This window comes from Dromiciops gliroides, chromosome 1, assembly GCF_019393635.1.
Source record: "Dromiciops gliroides isolate mDroGli1 chromosome 1, mDroGli1.pri, whole genome shotgun sequence".
In the NCBI taxonomy this organism is placed as follows: domain Eukaryota; kingdom Metazoa; phylum Chordata; class Mammalia; order Microbiotheria; family Microbiotheriidae; genus Dromiciops; species Dromiciops gliroides.
In genome coordinates, this window is record NC_057861.1 from 2,766,749 (window position 1) to 2,786,924 (window position 20,176).

The window sequence follows — 20,176 nt, forward strand, 5'->3', positions numbered from 1 at the left end:
GTCCCACAGCTGCTGCCTCCCCGACAAACCCAAACCCTGCCTGCCTACGGCACCGGCCTGGGTCCTAATGACCTGTGGGTGCTCCATGTTCTTGGAGCCAAGTCACATGGATGCGCCACATCCCCAGTGGCTGCTCCAAACTGTCTTCTCAGGTCTCCAGCACCTGTTCTCCACTGGCCCCCCCAAATCCAGCTGGGAGGGCCCAGGGAAATACATTGCTGAGAGGTCCTCGTTAGGTGGCCTCCATCCCTTCTTGGAATCCACCCTTCATTCCCTTCAGACACCCCCACGTCCTCAGGCAGCAGGGGCACAGGCCTCTGGATTCTGGCCCGGCACGGAGGCGTTCTTGGCGCATTGCAGACATGGTCCCAGGAGACCAAGGATGGAGGCCCCAATGACCCCATGCTCATCCTTTAGCGACCATCCTTTCCACTTGCTCCCTGTGGACCCACAGCGTCCTTCCGTGGCCAAGAGACAGCCGCTTCGCCCTCAGAAGGAGCCGCAGTCAGCGCCAAGAGCATGCCTGTCATTGCTCCAAGTTCAGATACAACTCTGCCCGCTGTGCTGGTGTTCAGAGCTCAGCACAGACAGACACCCACAGCTCTTTCCAGCAGCTGTGGTCTGCCTGCATTCACGTGGGCTGGGCCCAGGGCTGGCATGCACAGCTCACCTCAGACTCCCAGCTTCTTCTGAGGAGGGCACACGGGGCTCGAGTCCCTTCCAAAGCGTGCTCAAGCTGCCATGAGGACACATGTCACTGATAATGTGGTGGTGACCCAGCACGGGCTCAGGGAAGTTAGGGTGGGTGGCATGCACAGGAGAGAAGAGGATGGAAGGAGCAACTTCCTTTCCTCTCCTGGGTCAGGGCTGGGGCCGCAGCACCAGCTCTGCACGGTGGGACCATGGACAGATGTCTCTGGAGCATGTGACCTCAAAGGGCCCCTCAGTCTACACTTCTGTGAGGCCATATGGCCAGGAAACTGCTGAGCTGCCGCCCTCAGGGTCAGCTCCCCCAGACCCTTCCTGCTGGCCACACTTCAAAAAGCCAAGCAACAAGCATTTGTCACTGAGATCAGCAAGCTCCCCCCTGGATTTCTCAGCCCCCAAACTACCACCAGAGGAAAGATGAGAATTCTGACAGCAGCTGGCAGCTGAGCTGTAGACAAAGGGCAGCTGCTCCTTCTCCCATTCATCCATCCTTCACAAGCAACCAGATTCGTGTTTCCGCCATGAAGAGGGGGCAGCTCCCTCCATGGGCCCCCAAGGCTACAGACCTGACCAAGTCATGCTCCTACTCTATGATCTTCAGTGGCTCCCTATTGCCTAGAGGACAAAATCAAAAAGCCCTTCCCAATGCATTCCAAACCTCTCTTTCCAGCCTTCCCACACTCTGGCTAAGCAAGCCTTCTCTCTGGGCCTCTCCCTCCTTACCTCCACCTCCCAGAGTCCCTTGCTCAAACACCAACGTCTGCGGGGGCCTGATCCCTCCCTAACTGCCCCATAACGAAGTGCTCTGCATTTACTAACTGGGTGGAACTGCTGTTTCTTCCCCAGAGCCCCTCCGACAACGAGCAGAGGGTTCTGTGTCAAGCTCTCCACGGGGCGCAGATCAGAGAACAAGAGTTGGCGGTGGCCGTGGGGTTCAGGCCCTCTCTCTGCCACGCCGGGTGGGCCTGCTCCTCTGGTCACTCTCCCTCGGGAGGGGCCCTGAGAATCCAGAGAGGCCTCTTGGTCCCGGAGCCAGCGCCACGTAGCTGTGGCCGCCTTTCTGACACCACCTCGCCCTGTCCAGCTTCTGCCCAACAGCCACCTCCCCCGCTGGTGACACGCATTTCTTAGGACTTTAGACTTCTCCCTATCAAAAGCTATCTAGCCAGCCTTGATCTTAATTAATCTCACCTGTCGCTGGTGCCGCCGTCTCTCTGCTCTTATCACCTGCAAACATGGCACACCATCTATGCCTTTATCCCAGCCACTAACAAACGTGCCAGAGAGCAACAGGGAGGTGCCCAGATCCCTGGGGCCCCCCACTGGAGAACTCCCTCCCAGCTGACTTTGAGCCCTTCATGTCTACTGAGCCTAGCTACAAAGACTTCTGATTTTATCCCACTGTGCACAGGTTGAGGTCGCATCTCTCTGTCTTCTCCCCAAAGTCAGCGAAGGTGTTACCGTGGCACTGCCATGCCCGCCTGTTTCCCTCTAAAAGGGCAGCAGAATTAGCCTGGTGTGCCCGGCTGCTCTGCCTAGAGACGGATGGGCTCTCTGCGAGCACAGCTGCCCTCAAGGACAGGGCCAGCACTTTGCCAGCCATGAACTGGGCAGACCCTCTTCTCTTTTCACCCACACTCCATCCCGGCTTCCACTAGTCCACTAGTCCAAAGGGCGTGTACCAAAGAGTCATTCGCTGAATTACCTTCCAGTGCTCAGCGGGAGCCGTGAGCCTTCCTGCTGTTCCCAGTGCGTGTGGCAAGCCCGGGACCCTTGTAGGGATGGTTCCCCTATTCCCTGACCCTTCAAAACTTAGTGAATGAGCAGTGGAGCTTGGAGCCTGTTGGACATTCTCGTGTCTGAGAGCCGGATCCACACAAAGCGCCCCATGGGCCACTGGGCTCTGCCATAGCACATGGACAGGACTCCTGAGGGTAGAGGCAGAGTACTGCAAATACTCCCATGTGGGCTTACCTGGGGTCCTGAATAAGGGGAGCACGGGGGACTGTCCCAGAGCTGCCATGAGCGGGCCTGACTTAGTCAGTGGAAAACAGTGCTGGGACAGCTAGATGGTGCAGTGGACAGAGCACTGGCCCTTAAGTCAGGAGGACCTGAGTTCAAATCTGGCTGCAGACACTTACTAGCCATGTGACCCTGGGCAAGTCACTTTACCCCACTGCCTCCCAAAACACACACAGGGTGCATTTGACTCAGTTCAAACATTTTGGCTACAATAAGTCCAGGTGAGGCCCCGTTCAATGCAGAAGTTACAAAGATGAAAAGCATCCTGGTTCTGCCCTGAGGTTCCCCCGCTTGAAGCCAAGCAGAGGAGACAGGGGGCCTGTATGAAATAGGGCAAACACGATGAGACTAAAGCAGAGAACCAGAGAAAGTATGAGAAGTGGGAGAAGAAACTGGAGGAGGGAGTGGCCCCTTTCTCGGAGGGGAGCAGGGAAGGTTCCCTGGGGGAAGCTTGGAAGGGAAGAGGCTACTGCCACCACTGTGGGAGCGGTGGGGAGGGAGAAGAACCCCGGGGAGGCCACCAGGTATGACCAGGTTGATGGGCGTGGTCACTCAGTCCAATGCTGATCAAGCAGCTACAGTGGGCAGGGCCCTGGGAGAGCAAGGCAAACATCCCCCCCCCCCCCAGCAGCCAGCTCCCGAGGGCTGTTTCTATCTTCGCCCTGTCACCGGTGGACATCCCCTTCTCTGCTCACACAGGACAGGCCCCTCCCCGCCAGGTCTTTCCCCACTGCCCTCCACCCTCCATACAACCACCAAAATGACTTCCCCAAAGCCAAGTGAGACTATGTCAGCCCCCCCCCCCCCCTCGAAAAACTCTGCCCGCCAGTCATCAAAACTATCTGGTACTGGCTAAGAAATACAGTGGAGGACCAATGGAATAGATTAGGCACAGGAGACACAGTATGAAATGACATTAGCAATGCACTGTTTGATAAACCCAAAGACTCCAGCTTCTGGGATAGGAACTCAGTATTTGACAAAAACTGCTGGGAAAACTGGAAGAGAGTATGGCAGAAACTAGGCATAGACCAACATCTTACACTTTATACTAAAATAAGGTCATGGGCACATGATTTAGACATAAGAGGTGATACCATAGGTAAATTAGGAGAGGAAGGAATAGTTTACCTTTCAGATCTTTGGAAAGGAGAGCAGCTTATGACCAAACAAGAGATAGAGAATATTATGAAATGCAAAATGGATGATTTTGATTATATTAAATTAAAAAGTTTTTGTACAAACAGAAGCAATGCATCCAAAATTAGAAGGGATGCAGAAAACTGGGAAACAATTTTTATAGCCAGTACCTCTGATAAAAGCCTCATTTCTAAAATATATAGGGAACTAAATCAAATTTATATGAATCTAAGTCATTCCCCAATTAAGAAATGGTCAAAGGATATGAAGAGGCAGTTTTCTGATGAAGAAATCAAAGCTATCTATTGCCACATGAAAAAATGCTCTAAATCTCTAATGATTAGAGAGATGCAAATTAAAACAACTCTGAGATGCCACCTGACACCTATCAGATTGGCTAATATGACAAAAAAGGAAAATAATGAATGTTGGAGAAGCTGTGGGAAAATTGGAACACTAATGCATTGTTGGTGGAGCTGTGACCTGATCCAACCATTCTGGAGAGCAATTTGGAATTATGCCCAAAGGGCGATAAAGCTGTGCATACCCTTTGACCCAGCAATACCACTCTTGGGTCTTTTCCCCAAAGAGATTATAAAAAAGGGAAAAGGACCCACGTGTACAAAAATATTTACAGCTGCTCTTTTGGTGGTGGCAAGGAATTGGAAATTGAGGGGATGCCCATCAATTAGGGAATGGTTGAACAAGTTGTGGTATATGAATGGAATCGAATTCTATTGTGCTGTGAGAAATGATGAGCAGGTGGAGTTCAGAGAAACCTGGAAGGACTTGCATGAACTGATGATGAGTGAGATGAGCAGAACCAGAAGAACATTGTATACAGTATCATCAACATTATGTGTTGATCAACTGTGATGGACTAGATTCTTCTCACCAATCCAATGGAACAAGAATGTTCCAAAGGACTCATGATGGAAAAGGCTCTCCAAATCCAGAAAAAACAAACAAAAAAAACGAACTGTGGACTATGGATGCTGATCGGACCATACTATTTCTTTTTTTTGTATTTTTTTTTTTGTGGGGCAATGAGGGTTAAGTGACTTGCCCAGGGTCACACAGCTAGTGTCAAGTGTCTGAGGCTGGATTTGACCTCAGGTCCTCCTGAATCTGAAGCCAGTGCTTTATCCACTGCGCCACCTAGCTGCCCCATACTATTTCTTTTGTTTTTGGTGCTATTGGTTTTCTGATTTGAGGTTTTTCCTTTTTGCTCTGATCCTTCTTGTATAACATGACTAATGCAGAAATATGTTTAATGTTATTATATATGTATTACCTATATCAGATTGCCTGCTGTCTAGGGGAGGGGGGAGAAAAATTTGAAATTGGAAATCTGATAAAAACAAATGTTGAAAATTATTTCTACATGTAACTGGGAAATAAAGTAATTTTATTTAAAAAAATAAAAATAAAAATAAACTCTGCCCGCTCCCTGTGGCCTCTTAGGTAACACAGGAGCACCTCTGTTCTGCTCCCACATTCTCCTGTGGTCACTGACTCTGTCTGGCACCTTCCTGACCAACCCTCAAAGACAGCCCTCTCTCCAGGGCTTCCATGAGCCCACTCCACAGGCCTGCTCACCGCTCCGTGTCCCTCCCTCCCCACCTCCCATCCTGGAGGCCCTGCCTTCAATGGTCCCCTCCTCACCTCCTCCTCTGGAATCCAAACTCCGCCCCAGAATTCCCTTCCACGGCCTGATCCATGTAGGGCAGTGGCTTCCACCTTCCCTCCCCAGATCACCTCGCACTAATTCTGGGAATACCGCGAGCCTCAAAGCGCCGTGTAAATGCAAGATATCATTACTGACCCGGGCGCAGGCTGGTGCCCCCACTGCCATGGGGGATCCTTAAGGGCAGACCCAGGGGCCTACAGAGACTCCTAATGGGGGCCGAGGCCCTCGTCCGTGTATCCTGCCCAAGCTTATGGCCTCCGCTCGGCCACAGCTTCCAAAGCTTGCTAACACACACAGACCTCCTGCCTCAACTCCCTCAGCCTCCTCCTCAGCCGCCTCCTCCTCCTCCTCCTCCTCCCAGCTGCCCAAGGGACTCTCCTTCAGGAAGGCTGTGACCCTGCCGCTCCTCTGCTCCATACACTGCACTGGCTCCCTATGGCCCACAAACAGCCAACTCTTTCTCCGTGGGTCAGGACTCCCCTCTGCCTCTCCTCTTTCCAGGGAAAGTTCCGCCCTCCCCTTCTTCATCCTTTTACAGACTTCAGCCTCCCCGCCCCACTCCGGATAGATTCATTCAGCTCAGACCTCTGTGTGTCGGTATTCTCTGCTCTACATCATGAGCTCTGAACCCGAGACTGGACCCCCGGCCTCTCACAGGGCAGGCAGTTAACAGGCTTTTTAAGTAAATGTGCCAGGAGAAATGTAGCCTTTAGACGGGAAATGGCCCCATGAGGCTCACAGCAACTCTTCTCCATGACTTGCTTTTAAACAAAAAGGCCAGTTATTTCAGCCAATGGCAAGGCCTCAGGCCTCCTGGGCAGGACTGACACAAGTGACCATATGCACAGACCAAGAGGCAAGGTGGCCAAGGAGAGAGAGACGGAAGTGAATCTGGAGAGAGGAAGTCCCGGGATCAAATCCTGCCTCGGCCACAGCCTGGCAGGGTGACCTTGGGCTAGTCATCTGACCTGCCCCCGTCTGGCCTCCCCGGCCACTCCCAGCCCTCCCAAGGACCAGCAAGGGCAGCGCCAGGCTCACCTTCAAGGCCGGCCCTTTCTCACTGGCGCGCTCACTGGCGCGCTTTCCTTCCAGCCCCAGCTGCACAAAGAGCTCCAGCAGGTTCATGAGCAGCTCGTCTACCAGGTGCTCATCCTGGATGTTGGCGGCGATGTTGGCCAGGGCGTTAATCACGGCCAAGGAGCAGTGCCTGGGGAAGAGGAAGGGAACACTGACTGACCCAGGGCCTGGGAACAGGCGCGGATGGACAGATCCCCGCCCGGCCCGGTGCCTGCATGGGGTGGGGGGTGGTGCCCAGGAAGCACCTGTGGTGGGGGTGGCCACATGGGTCCAGGCCACCAAATGACACTTTGGCTGGTTTGTGTGGCACCAGTCCTGACATGCAGGCGAGGACAAAGGACCACGGGTACCAGCCGGCAGCCATTGTGGTCCCCCCGGGGGAGCCTGGCTCCGTCTCATCACCTTTGTCATCAGGCTCTCTGCCAGACGCTTCTGCAAACCTCAGCAGCCTCATTCGTGAAACGGGGCAAGGTAGCAGAAGGCATCAGGCCGAAAGCCCACATCAGCGGCCTGGGATGCCCTGAGAACAAGCGTCCCCTCTGGCACCAAACAGCCATGGACGATCAACCCCAGGAGCAGGACTGCAGAAGAAAGCAGCGGCTTTTCTGGCTAACCCCAGGGGCCAAGGCAGAGAGACGCCCAGGCGGGAATCCAGCCAATGGCCACCGGGCTCCAGGAAAAGCCTGGGCTCCAGGGCCCACGAGAGGCTGAGCTGGGCCTTGGTCCTGTCCTTTCCTGCTCTGCTTGGCCTCCGCATGAGCCCCTCGGGATAGGTGGGGACAGAGTAAAGGGAAGGCAGGAAGGCAGGAGCTACCAGGATAGAGACGGGCCAGGCCGGGGGGGCCGCAGCCCCCTCCCCACCATCTCCAAAGTCACTTCAGCCTCCCGTCAATTCCACCACCTGCAGCGCGTGCCTGCCCCTTGTGGTCTGGCCTCTGTGAGGGGCGGATCAATCAATCGCAGGGGATTTGGTTGCTAATCTGTGGTCAAGTACCCTGATGCACTGCCCTGGCTACCCGGGGCTAGGCGTGGGGTGCAAAGACAACAGATAGTCTCTGATTTGGAGATCTGGGGGCAGCAGGAGAGGTGGACACCTAATGTTATATATAAAACCTGGGTGGGGGTGGGGTAATGTTATATATAAAACCTGGGTGGGGGTGGGGTGGGGCGGGGCTCAGGTAAGGCTTCATGCAGGAAGCAGCACTCAGGAGGAGCTGAGCTCTGAAGGAGGCTGGGGGTACTAGGAGGTGGGTGTGAGCAGGGAGAGGGGAAACGTCCCATGGAAAGGTGAGCAGCGAGGTCAGTGAGGTTGGCCTGGGGGAAGCCGGCAAACCAGGGCACAAAGGAGACGAGAGCATGAGGAGAGAAGGCCCTCTCCTCCCCCATGCCCATCAAGCTGGTGGAGGAAGGTGCCACTCGGTCCTGGACTCCCCCAATATTTGCTTCCTGCACCCTGTCTAACTCCCAATGGACTGTGCTGGACCAGTACCTGTAGCCATGATCCTTGTGGTCTTTGGTGGCCGAATACACCACGGAACTGGCCTTGACGCTGATCTGCTGGAAGAGGTTCCACACTTCCTGGTAAATGTATTGCTGAAAGAAAGCATCTTCCCTAAGTCTCCGGCCCCTTCCCCAAGCCCCCCAAGCAGCCCCCAGGCACAGACCGTGGCCAAGGGCAGGTGCAGGGCTCCACCTTTCTAAGATGACCTAACCAGGAAAGCAAATGCTCAGATAGGTCCCGCCCCGTCTGGGCCTTCTGTCTGGGTCCAAACATCTGCCCAGTCCCCAACGGTGACCAGCGGGGGATAAACTCTGTGGCCACCGTTGCTCCGGGGCAATTTCTTAAAGTTTGAGACTCGCACCAGCAGAGGGTGGGTGCGCTCCCTGGAGGGCTTTGAGCAAAGGATGGATGGACAATTTCTGGGGATGCTGAAGGACAGGCTGAACCAGCCGGGCCCTCACTAGGCCCCTTCCGGCTCTGAAGGCCGGCAGGGAGATGCAAACCTCCAGTCAAATTCTATGGGTCAAATCCTTCCAGGTTTACCCACAGGGTCCAGTGCATTCGATTAAAGCAGTCTCTTCTCTCAAACCTCAGCAGAAAGGGCACTGGCCGAGTCTGGGACACCCACGTGCCGGCCCAAAAAGTGGCCTTTCTCTCATCTGACAACAATGGCCCAATGCGAGCCTGGGAACAGACCATGGGATCGCTCAGTACCCCCTTCTCTGAGATGGAGCGGGGACTGGAAGCCCAGGGGGTTGGGGGATGTGTCCGATCCGACCCTGGGCCCTACAGGCCTTGTCTTTCTGAATGACCGTGGGCTTCTATGCCTCCGGGAGGGCTGGGGGAGCTGGCAAGTGACCCAGCTCTATACCTTGGGAGAACAGGTTTGGGGGGATGCGTACATTGCCCGTGATCACCAGACAGCCCAACTGATCGATGATGAGTACGTCGAGTGGAGACGGAGGCTGGCAGAACTTCTGCTGCAGGATCTGGAGGATCGGCTCCATGACCTTGGGGGTGTCTCTCAGGGCTACAGCGATGTGCCCCAGGGCGCGGATGGTGTGGTCAGGAATCAGGTGGGCGTCCCTGGGGACAAGGAGAGGACGTCCACTGAGCAGCTGGCCGAGGCTCCCGCTCTCATGAAGGCCTCTTGTGCCCCTGACCTATCCCCTGAGCTGCTTAACGGAGCAAACTGACTGGGAGGAAAGATGCGGCAGAAGCCACTTGCTGCCTCAGACACAGAGCTGTTCCCCCTTCAGGACAGACAACTGAGGAGCACACCCGTGATGAGCGTGGTCCGCTTTTGGACAATCCCAGCCACTGCCACCGACACCACCATCCTCATCTGCCCTGGGCAAAGCACTTTATCACCCAGAGAGGGGCGAAGCACCAGGGAGGCCCACCCTGCCTCCTCTGCTCTGTGACGCAGAAAGGACACGTGTCTCTGGGGGCGGGGCCAGGCCCTGTGGCCCCCCCCCCCCCATCACGCAGCAGTGCCCAGAAAGGAAGGCCTTACTTGTCGCTCTCCTGGGAGATGTAGAGCCTGTTGGAGAGGCTGGCCAGGAAGGCCTCCACAATCACGGGGTCTATGGTCAGGCCGGCCTTCAAGCACCTGCAGATGTTGTCGATGGCGACGTCCCGCAGCTGCTCGTACATGGAAGGCTGGCTCTTCTTGCCGGACGCCACATTCAGCGTGTGCTCCGAGTGCTCGTCGGTGATGCTGATTTTGATGTCGTTACCGCCCACTAAAGGCAAACGTGGGCGCAGGCGGTTCAGGCGGTGCCTGCTCTGCCCCCGCTCAGAACCCCAAGTCTCCCTAACAGCCTCTGCTTTGGTTTTCAGAATCACCCCAAGATCCCTCTTGGACAAAAGGCGGACAAGAGCAGCTGGGCCTTGGACACAGTGGCAGAAGCTGATGGAGTGGACAGACTGAGAGGAGGCCCAGACCCGCCCAGGGGGAGGGGAGTGGGGGTCGGGCCGCAGGGAACGAGAACCACAAGGCCCGGGGCACTGAACAGACTTCTCTGATACGGTGGTTTTCCAGAGTTTTTCTTCCCTTTTAGACTTTTAGTCTTTATCATAAGGACCCCAGCAGGGTATGGGGGGAGGGGAGGAGGAGAAGGCCCACGATGGGAAACATGGTGACAGAAAAGCAGCCGCTATTGGTAAACAAGCATTAAAAGGAAGGCCATCTCTGGGTTTCTGAGTGCCACAGTGAAAGCCATGATTTCTGGAACTTTTTTTTTTTTTCAGGTGAAGCAATTGGGGTTAAGTGACTTGCCCAGGGTCACACAGCTAGTGTTAAATGTCTGAGGCCGGATTTGAACTCAGGTCCTCCTGAATCCAGGGCCGGTGTTCTATCCACTGCGCCACCTAGCTGCCAAAGCCAGGATTTCTGAATCAGCAGCCAGTCAATGCACACTTCCTGAGCATCTAGGGCAGCACCAGGGGCAGACCCAAGCGCCACAGGGAACCAGCTGCATGTGCCCCCACCCAGCGCATACAATGTTCTGGACAAATCTCCTCGAAGCCTCGTGATGACCTGGTCAGTGGAACAACTTGGCCCGGGTCAGAGCCGGGGAGCGGCCTCCAGGGCACTGCCCTCCCCAGTGTAGACCAGAGGAGGGCCTGGAGCTCTGACTGAGGGACAGAGGAAGGTGGAAGCAGGAGACGGCCTTTTAAAGACAAACGGGATTCCTGAAAGCTGACTGAAATCAGCACAGCCACCCTTCGAGGGAGGGTAAACTGAGGCTCAGAGGTGGTTTGTAGGAAGTCAGGGTTCAAAGTTGGGAATCAGCTCATGTCGGGAGGGAGGGAATGAGGGAACAAGCATTTATTAAGCACCTTAAGATGCTCTCCCTGGGTCCTCCCAACGGGGCTGGGAAGGAGCTGCTCTTAGCCCCCAACCCCCTCAGCTAATCGGGCCACGGTACCTGCGTGGTACTGGCTGTGGTACTTGTACAGTTTGACCAGCACTGGGGACGGGATGACGAGGAAGTCCCGCAAAGACGGTGTCACCGAATGAACCACCACTGGGAAGCGTTCGCACAGGCGCCCCAGGCCCTACAAGACAGAAGGGGCCACTGTCGGCTGCGGGGAAGGGCAGGGGCTTGCAACCTTCACAGAGGAGCCCCAGGGGTCTGGTGCCCTGCCCCGAGGACAGACTAGACTGGAGCGACAGGCTTGGAATGCCCTGGGGATGGGCATGGCTCAGATGCCCCTGGGGAGAGCAGTGGATGGCAACAGGGCCGAGTCCATGTGCTGCCCTGCTCCTAAACCCTGGCTTGGGCATGGCAGATGCACCCAACCTCCTGCCCAGCCCTCGCAGGAGCACCTGGGGCCACTCACGAGCTCTGCATCAGCCCTGAGCCGACAGCACAACTCCGGGTGGGCAGCAGCAGGGCCTGGGCTGCCTGACGAGGCTGCCGGGTCACCCACACCCCAGCCCGAGGAGCCACAGCAGGGGCCCAGGAGATGTTCTCCAGACATGATGTGATGCCAGCCCACAAGCCAGGGGCATCCATGCGCTCCCCAATGCCAGCCTGTGCCGTGATTGAGCACTGGAGGTACAAAGGAAGGGAAGGAGCAGGTCCTGCCTCGGATGGAAGGCGGGTAGGAACCGCGTCCTGAAGCCAGGAAGCGGGAGCAGAGGCCCCAGCCTCAGCCCGAGTGAGCGGAGGCAGCTTTGCCTCCTGCCACAAGGGGAGGGCGGGGCTGGGCTGCCAGGCCTCGGTCCCCAGGGAGACTCACCTGCAAGCAGCAGATGAGCAGAGGCAGGTGGGCGATGACCACTTTGCTGGAGGTCTTGGACTGCAGCTTCTCCGACAGTTTGAAGCAGAGGTTTTCTGCTCCTGTAAAGCCAGAGAGTGGAACAGAGAATTCCCGCAGGCTTGTCTACACAACGTGCCCGACGGAGGCCAAGGCGTCACCTCGGCCTCCACCGGGGCCTCGGCCGATTGCCAAAAGCCGTCACCGGTAATGGAGGCTGGGAACGAGAGGTCCCTGGAGCAGGACCTCGGGCTCTCGCCCTCCGGGGCCTCGCTTCCTGAATTGTGGGGTTTGCGTAACTGAAGGTGGGGGCCATGAAATACCGGGCAACAGTAAATGGCTACGTACACCTACTTTATACGCCCGTGTGCCCGGGGCCTGAGTGGAAACAGTTTAAGAAGCCCGGGCCTGGGGGCTGGCGCTCAGTTCCCAGAATGACGGTGCTCAAAGAGCCTGTGGCAGCCATCAAGCCCAACCCAACCCCCAAAGGAAACCTCCCTGGCATGTACCCGGCAGGTGGTCCCATGGCCTGGCACACAGTGGGCGCTACAGCAATCAATGCCATCTCCTACATGGAGTCAGGAAGAGCTGAATGCAAATCTGGCCCTAGACACTAGGCAACTGTGAAGCCCTGGGCAAGTCACTCCACCCTTCCCTGCCTCAGTTTCCTTGTATGTAAAATGGGGGTGACAGCAGCCTCTCCCTCCCTGGATGATAAGACAAAGGGCTCTGCTGCCCTTCCCTGCTCGGTGCTATCTTTGTGGTTGGAGACTGCGGTGACGCCCACTGTTCTCAGCCGCAGCCAGACCACGGGGGGTCGTGGGAGAGAAATCTGGGGGGCACATGGGCGGGCCTTCACAAAGGCTGTCCCATGGTCCTGCGGTGCCTTGTGGGCAGCTGCCTCACCCTCCAGGCCTGGCCTGGGATGGCAGAGCTGGCCCCTCAGAGGGCACTGAGAAGGCCACCTACTGCCTGCCTCCCTGCCGGGCAGCCCTCTACCACACATCTGGTCCCTTTCTTCTCTCTTCTGAACTAAAGGACGGCTCTCTCTGAGGGGAAGCCACGGTGCTGGTGATGTCAAAAGCCCCGCCCTAAAGGAGGCTGCCCATTAAATGGGGCAGGAAGAGAATAAGCACCGATTAAGCACCTGCTGTGTGCCAGGCACCACAGATGGGCTTCCACGGCACTCCAAGCTCATCTTAAATCGCGCCTCTGCACCCTGTGAAGGGCAGCCCAGGCTGTGCAGAGTGAGCGCTCACCCAATGGTCCTCAAGGAAGGAGGCCCAAATGAAAGCTTTAATCACCTGATTTCAGAGCCCTCCTAGGTTTCCCCCAGAGGCAATGCTACTCAGAGGGCCCCATAGCACTACAGTGGCACAAGAGGAGGCTGCCAAGTGCTCTGGCTAGCCAGGCAGCTCAGCGGCCCCACAGTGGACAGAGAGCAAGGACTGGAGTCAGGCAGACCCGAATTCAAATCCAGCCCCAGACACGTCCTAGCTGGGCAATCTTGGCCACGTCCCTGCCCCTCTGCCTGCCTCAGTTTCCCTCATATGTAAAATGAGGATACTAATAGCAGCTCCCTCCCAGGGTTGTTGTAAAGCACCGGGCACAGGGCCTGGCACAGAGCAGGCACTATGCCCAAGTTCATTCCCTTCCCTACCAGCTTGTCCCAGACCACAAAGGTGGCCTAGTACATGCTGCTGACAAGTGGGCCCCCAGCCTCTGCTGGAGGCAGGGAGGGATCCCCAGTTCCGGTGGAGGCATCCCCTTCCCCAGTGAAGCTACCTGCAATAACTGGACACCCTCTTTCCATGCAGGCCAGCCCCAGGTGCTACCCTTGAGAACCGAGCGGAACAAGGCTCCAGGAACACTGGGGCCCGGCCGACCTGCTCCCCTCCCCACAGACGCTGCTCAGGCCTCTCCTCGGGCCCCTCCCTCTTCCTCTCGACATCCCAGCGAAGGGCCGGAAAAGGGCGACATTTCTACAGAATCTTCTGTGAGAACAGTGGTTCTGGGGAGGGGGGCAGCTGCTCTGGGCCCCACCAGACCCCTTTTTCCTGTTCATTTCTACGCTCAATGGACATCATGAGGCGCCCACGTGCAGGCTTCTAGCAGCTGGAAACAAGGTCTTGGCCCCTCAATACACCTGGGGGAAATGGTGCTTTAGGGACCACAAAGGGCGCCCCACACCGGCTAGCACCGCCATCTCATCCTCCCTATCGAAAGATGGGAAAGCCCTCACAGAGCTGGGCCCCAGCCAGGAGCCAATACTACGAATCTGGAAGCCCTGGCACCGAGGCCCAACTCCTCTGCCCCGATTGCCCCTTTATGCCCCACAGATGTGCTGAGAAAAGGCTCAGTCCAGAAGGAGAGCCCCAAGTGCCAGGGGGTCAGAGCAGGGGGTGGGGAGCTACCCTGGAGAGGGAGGGCATCCACACACAGGGATGGAGGGGAGGCGAGAGAGCATGGGAGGTGTGTGGCAGTGGTGGGCAGGCCCACGTAGCTGCCATGTTGGGTAAGTGAAGAGGAATGTCAGGAGAACGGGAAAGAGCCCAGTATGAGCTACAGAGCAAACAAAAGGAATCAAATGACCAAGGGTTAGATGGGGCCTAACTCTGAAGGGTCTGGAAGGGCGGGAGAGGTGCCCTGCCCCCAGCCCCAGCCCACACATAGCTGTGCATGCACATGCATAAGCACACATGACACACGCACGTGCACACACCTTGCTCGTCCTTTACGGCCCACACCATCAAGTCTACGCAGGCCGCGTTCGCCTGGCAGCGAAGCTTCAAGGGGCTGAGCTCGCTTGGGATGCGATCAACATCATGGAGGATTTTCTGCAGCTCCGCCTGGCTAATGTTGAACTGCTCCAGCACGAAGTCGTGAACCTCCTTCACAAAGGACATCGGGAGATCTGCAGAGCAGACATGGACCGTGTCAGGCCAGAGGCACCGACACCAGCATCGCAGTCCCTCTTAAGGCCTGATGGGATGTGACCTGCCCCCCTGTAAGCACTGCCCCTCCTTCCCCAAAGGGCCTCTGGGGACACGCTCAGACTGGACCTCCTGAAGCTGCCTGGGGAGGGGACCCTGCAACACCAGGGAGCAATGGAAGCCTAGGAGAGGGCTGCAGATGGGTCTCAAATTAAAAACAAAAAAAGGCCAACTTGCTGAAATCTTTACTTCCTTCAACCGGGCCCACCAGGGAGAAGTTTGGCAGAGCAAGGCCAGCACCCCGGGGCAGCGGCTCTGCATCAGCAGGCCACACACCGGCTTAGGTGAGCCAGCAAGGGGCGGCCGGCAAGCAGAAAGCCCTTGGGTCTGCAGACCAAGATCATCTTCCAGGCTGATGCCAAATGAGGAGAAGGCAGCTCATGAAAATGGGTCTGAATGAAAAAGACGGCCCAGCCTAGCAAAGAGAGGGTGACAGAGAATGCTGAGGGGGCTCAGGGCCTGGTCTCTGCTACAGGCCAGGGGCAGAGCCTCTCACCTAGGAATGCCCATTCCTCCCCGTCATCTCTGCCCCTCTGGACGTCTAGCCAACCAGTGCTGGCTCCAAGACCTGGGCTGGCCCTTCCCCAAGGCCCTCACGGGGCCCTGTGGTCCAGCCCGGGCCTGCCTGACACACCACAAGCAGCACCTGTGAACCTGGGCCGGCCACCACAGGACCTGCAGCTGAGAGTAGAGCTTAGTTACCATCCACAGTGAGCTCAGTGGTGACTGCGATGAAAACCCCTAAATAAGCCATGGGGCTCTTAGCCATGATCCTGACAAGACCGTTCCCACCTCTAAGAACATGCCTCATGGCAGACAGGCAGGGCAATGGGAGGAAGCATGGGGGGGAGGCCAAAGACCTGGGGTCAACGTCCAGGAGGCCGGGGATTCAGAGCCCACAGGGGCTGGGGGACCAATTCCTCACACGCCCTCCCTCCAGAGTTCTTTGGCTACAAGAGCAGGAGCTGGAAGGGGCATTCCCAGAGGCTCCAGGACCAGCCCGTCACTAGGGGGAGGGAGGTGGGCAGTGGCCTGCTGTGGGCATGTCTGCTTTGTGCTAGCCCCGCCCCAGCCATGTGACTGAAACTCACAGAGACTGCTGGGAGGAAAGAGGTCAGGGAGCAAGCACTGGTTCTGGGTCCAGGGGTCACCAGAAATAGAGAACACACAGCTGTCACCAACTATTTGTCAATGGCCACACTTTGGTGTTCTAGGTTTAGGGTGGCACGGAATCAGACAAAAAGGGAAAGAACTGAACATAAAGACAATTGATTCAGCCACAGCCCCAAAGCACTTTACTAATGAGAATCAAAATGTCCTTTATTACATAGAGTCTAATAGCCCTGGGGGGGGTCTAGCTAGGGGGCGCCACAGTACACAGAACACTGTGCCAGGAGTCTGAAGGACTCGAGTTCAAATTCAACCTCAGACATTTCCTAGCCCTGTGACCCTGGGCAAGTCACTTCAGCCTGCTTGCCTCAGTTTCTCATCTGTAAAATGAGCCAGTGGGTATCTCTGCTAAGAAAACTCCCAAATGGAGTCACAAAGAGTTGGCTGTGACTGAAAACGACCCAATACCACCACTGATCAAGGGATGACTGCTGAGGCTGAAGGAATGAGAGGAAGGTAGCTGTGACGCAGCCTGGCCGCTGTCACCCCTCGTGACCAGGACCCCTTCTCCTACCTCAGGGGGAGAGGTGGGCCAAGCATCAGACAGAACCTCCACTCCCGGCCTGGGGGAAAAGGAGAGCAGAGGTGGGTTGGGCTGGCACACGTGGTTCCCAGCGGGGGGGACTGGCCAAGGCCTAAGCCCTGCCGAGGAGTGAGCTGGGCCAGGGGCCTGGAGGGGGTGTGTGCCCTGCCGCTTTGGGGTGGCACCCACGGCCTTCTGGAAAGAGCGCCGACCACAGAGTCAGAGGCTCAGTGTCATCTGGGGCGAGTGGCTTAGTTCTCTGGGCCTCAGCTTCCCTGACTGTAAACTGAGGGCGTTGGCCTTGACCCTTGGGGGCTCGTCTCTGAAAGATGCCCGTGCTCCATGGAGAGGCCTGTGGACTGACTGGGAACCAGGGTTGGTTCTGGAGATAACACCTCAGGAAAGAGAGTGGTCACTGAGAGGGCCCAGCGGAAGGAAGGTGACCAGAGACGGAGCATTCCTAGCCCGTACTCCATGGGGCCCACCTGGGCCCAGGAAGAAAAGCCTGTGAGCACCCGTGCAGACGGCAGAGCCGGAGACGTAGCACCACGAGGAAGCAGCCTGTGGGGCGGGCAGTCACTCCTCGCACAAAGGCTCTAGACCCGGCAGACAGAGGGAGGGGCAGGGCTGCCTGAGCCAGAGGCTGGTGCAGGGCCTGTGCCCACGAGCCAGGAGAGCTGCCCTCTGCCCGACTGTCACTTACCCTTCATGTAGTTCAAGGTGTCTCTGAGCATCTTGAACATGGTGACATAGAGAACGTCGCTAAAGGTGGAGTAGTACAAATCCGTGTTGGGGTTGGCCTGAAAGGAGATGCGGACACATGACGGGGGAAGGGGGCTCTGGAGCCCTGTGCCTACACCCACATGCCAGAGGCAGACCAAGCCTGAGCCCAGGACACGCCCTGCCCCTTCCCACATATGGTCCCTCAGTACTGCCCGACCACCCAGGGCCGGAGGCTGGACACCAGCATCGGCATCACGGGCCTCCCCACCCCCTGGTCCAGCCTTCCTTCTCCTTGCTCAGACCCTTATAGTTGGACCCTCTGGTAGCCGGTCCTAGTAGGGGGAGGGCGGCAAATGGAGCAGCAGAGAAGGGCACTGGGCCTGTCACCCACCAGCTATGGGAGGGGGCAGGACTTGGACCCGAGGCTACAAGAGGCATCTGTGGAAAAAGCCAGGCTCCTCTTCTGGCCTGGCTTGGCCTGGCAAGGCGCGGCACCCAGGAGACCAGGCTCGCCCTCAAGGAGCGGATATTGCAGGAGAAACAAGAAAGAGCGGGGGTTGCTCTTGTTGGCTGCAGGTCTGCATCCCAGGCCTCACTCCCAGGGAGTCCCTCACTCCTGGGGGGGCCTCACTCCCAGGGGTCCCTCCGGTTCAGCACAACCAGGGAACAGGGGACTGCAAATGGGTAAGGAAGGGTTGATGAAGAAATACACACGGAGGCGCAGCTAGGTGGTGCAGTGGATAAAGCACTGGCCCTGGATTCAGGAGTACCGGAGTTCAAATCTGGCCTCAGACACTTGGCACTTACTAGCTGCGTGACCCTGGGCAAGTCACTTAATCCCCATTGCCCCCCCCAAAAAAAAACAAAGAAAGAAAGAAATACACACAGAAGGGGCAGCTAGGTGGCACAGTGGATGAAGCACCGGCCCTGGATTCAGGAGGATGAGATCAAATTTGGCCACAGATACTTGACACTAGCTGTGTGACCCTGGGCAAGTCACTTAGCCCTCAATGCCCTCCCCCCCCAAAGATTCCACAGCCGGGTGGTGTTTGCTCCATTTCACAAGCTAAGAAAAACATCACTTTTGACCCTCTGACATCAAGGAGATGCTTGTCTCACACATGGAGCAGCGAGAAAGCACAAGTCTGGAGAGGGGTTCTTTCTAATTGTTCAGGCTCTACTGCAAATTGTGTGTGTGACCCTGGACAAGTCACCTCATCCCTCAATGAATCCCATATTTCCAAGCAGCAAAATGAGTAGGATTGGGTCTAGATGAACTCTCAGGCTCTGGAGAGCGCTAACAGTGTGTGTGTGTGTGTGTGTGTGTGTGTGTGTGTGTGTGTATTGTTTGGGTGAGGCAATGAGTATTAAGTGACTTGCCCAGGGTCACACAGCTAGTGTTAAGTGTCTGAGGTCAAATTTGAACTCAGGTCCTCCTGACTCCAGGGCCGGTGCTCTCTCCACGGCGCCCCCTAGCTGCCCTGAGAGCTAACATTCTAAGTCTTTGTTCTGAGGCCCCTCCCAGCTCCACACACACACACATATGTCACCCACCTCTGTGACAGCGGTCACAACAGCATCTAAGGCTTTGAGAATAGGTTCCTCTACAATCTTCTTCACCTACCAAAGAAACAAAGGAGGAAACCAGAGTCAGACAAAACCCGGGCACAGAAGGACCGTGCTGGGGTGAGGCAGTCCCAGTGACAGCCTGGGCACGTCGTCCAGCAGCATCATGCAAAGCAAGACCGGTTGTAGGAGGGCCACAAGAGCCCCCATGGCAGCCCCCCTGGCACACACAGATGCTCCAGGCGCTAACCTGGAGGACAGTCCCAGCAGGGGTGACAAAGGCTGCTGGAGACCCCAGAGGAGGTGAGAAGGGCATTGTGGGAAGTCTACTGTTGTGTTCCCTCCCCCACACCCATACCACAGAGAGTCTGGGCACTGCACATGGGGGCACTCACTCTGGGCACTCTGGGGAAGCCGCTTATGCCTACAGCTTTCTGCAAACATGCCACTTCCATGCTTTTCCTGCCTATTCACTGTGGGCATATTTTTTTTTTTTTGGAGGGCAATGAGGGTTAAGTGACTTGCTCTGGGTCACACAGCTAGTGTCAAGTGTCTGAGGCCAGATTTGAACTCAGGTCCTCCTGAATCCAGGGTGGGTGCTTTATCCACTACACCACCTAGCTGCCCCCTTAACTGTGGGCATTTTGAGAAGATCTAAACTATTTATAGAGGATGTCCACAAATGAGATTGACTTTCTTTTCTTTCTTCTTTTTTTTTTTGCAGGGCAATGAGGATTAAGTGACTTGCCCAGGGTCAAGTGTCTGAGGCAGGATTTGAACTCAGGTCCTCCTGACTCCAGGGCCAGTGCTCTATCTACTATAGCGCCCCCTGGCAGCCCCGAGATTGACTTTCAGGAGAGAAGTGAAAGTGGTTACAAGGAAACTTACACTCTACCAGTTAAAACAAATGTGTAGGAATGCGCTTTCCCTTCGATAACCCCCAGCACACTCTCTCCATGGGAGGGGCCCAGAAGCAGCATTGCCCAATGCTGGGAGCTTCCCAGCAGTGCCAGGGCTGCTTGTAGCGCTGCCTTCTCTGCACCTGAGGGGCCCATGGGCAGGAGAGCACAGGCCCCTCTCAACTCAAAGATCCCAGGACATGGGGCGTTTCTGAGGCAGGAGAAGGAGGGTCTCACTGGGATAGCCTGGGGGGAGCCCCTGACAGCGGCTCCAGCCCTTCCTCCCTCACTTCCTTTTATCCAGGGCCAAGAAATCAAACTCCAAGATCAGAACTGTTCTCCCAGACGTCCTGGTTTGTTCACACCGGTTTGTATTGAAAAGAAGCTCTGGGGGTT

The 20,176-nt window shown here is 56.5% G+C and overlaps 1 protein-coding gene across 2 annotated transcripts in view; it reads right to left on the reverse strand.

Moving 5' to 3' along the window:
- Positions 1 to 20,176, reverse strand: part of PI4KA (phosphatidylinositol 4-kinase alpha) — a 114,986-nt gene that overhangs the window by 68,560 nt on the left and 26,250 nt on the right. For both annotated transcript variants that reach the window (XM_043981161.1, XM_043981154.1), the window contains exons 9-17: positions 18,870 to 18,935; positions 17,296 to 17,392; positions 14,629 to 14,820; positions 11,889 to 11,989; positions 11,072 to 11,201; positions 9,655 to 9,883; positions 9,041 to 9,224; positions 8,127 to 8,230; positions 6,599 to 6,767 (exon numbers count right to left, since the gene is read on the reverse strand). In XM_043981161.1, the coding sequence (XP_043837096.1) occupies positions 6,599 to 6,767; positions 8,127 to 8,230; positions 9,041 to 9,224; positions 9,655 to 9,883; positions 11,072 to 11,201; positions 11,889 to 11,989; positions 14,629 to 14,820; positions 17,296 to 17,392; positions 18,870 to 18,935 (1,272 nt within the window). The remainder of the gene's footprint in view (positions 1 to 6,598; positions 6,768 to 8,126; positions 8,231 to 9,040; positions 9,225 to 9,654; positions 9,884 to 11,071; positions 11,202 to 11,888; positions 11,990 to 14,628; positions 14,821 to 17,295; positions 17,393 to 18,869; positions 18,936 to 20,176) is intronic.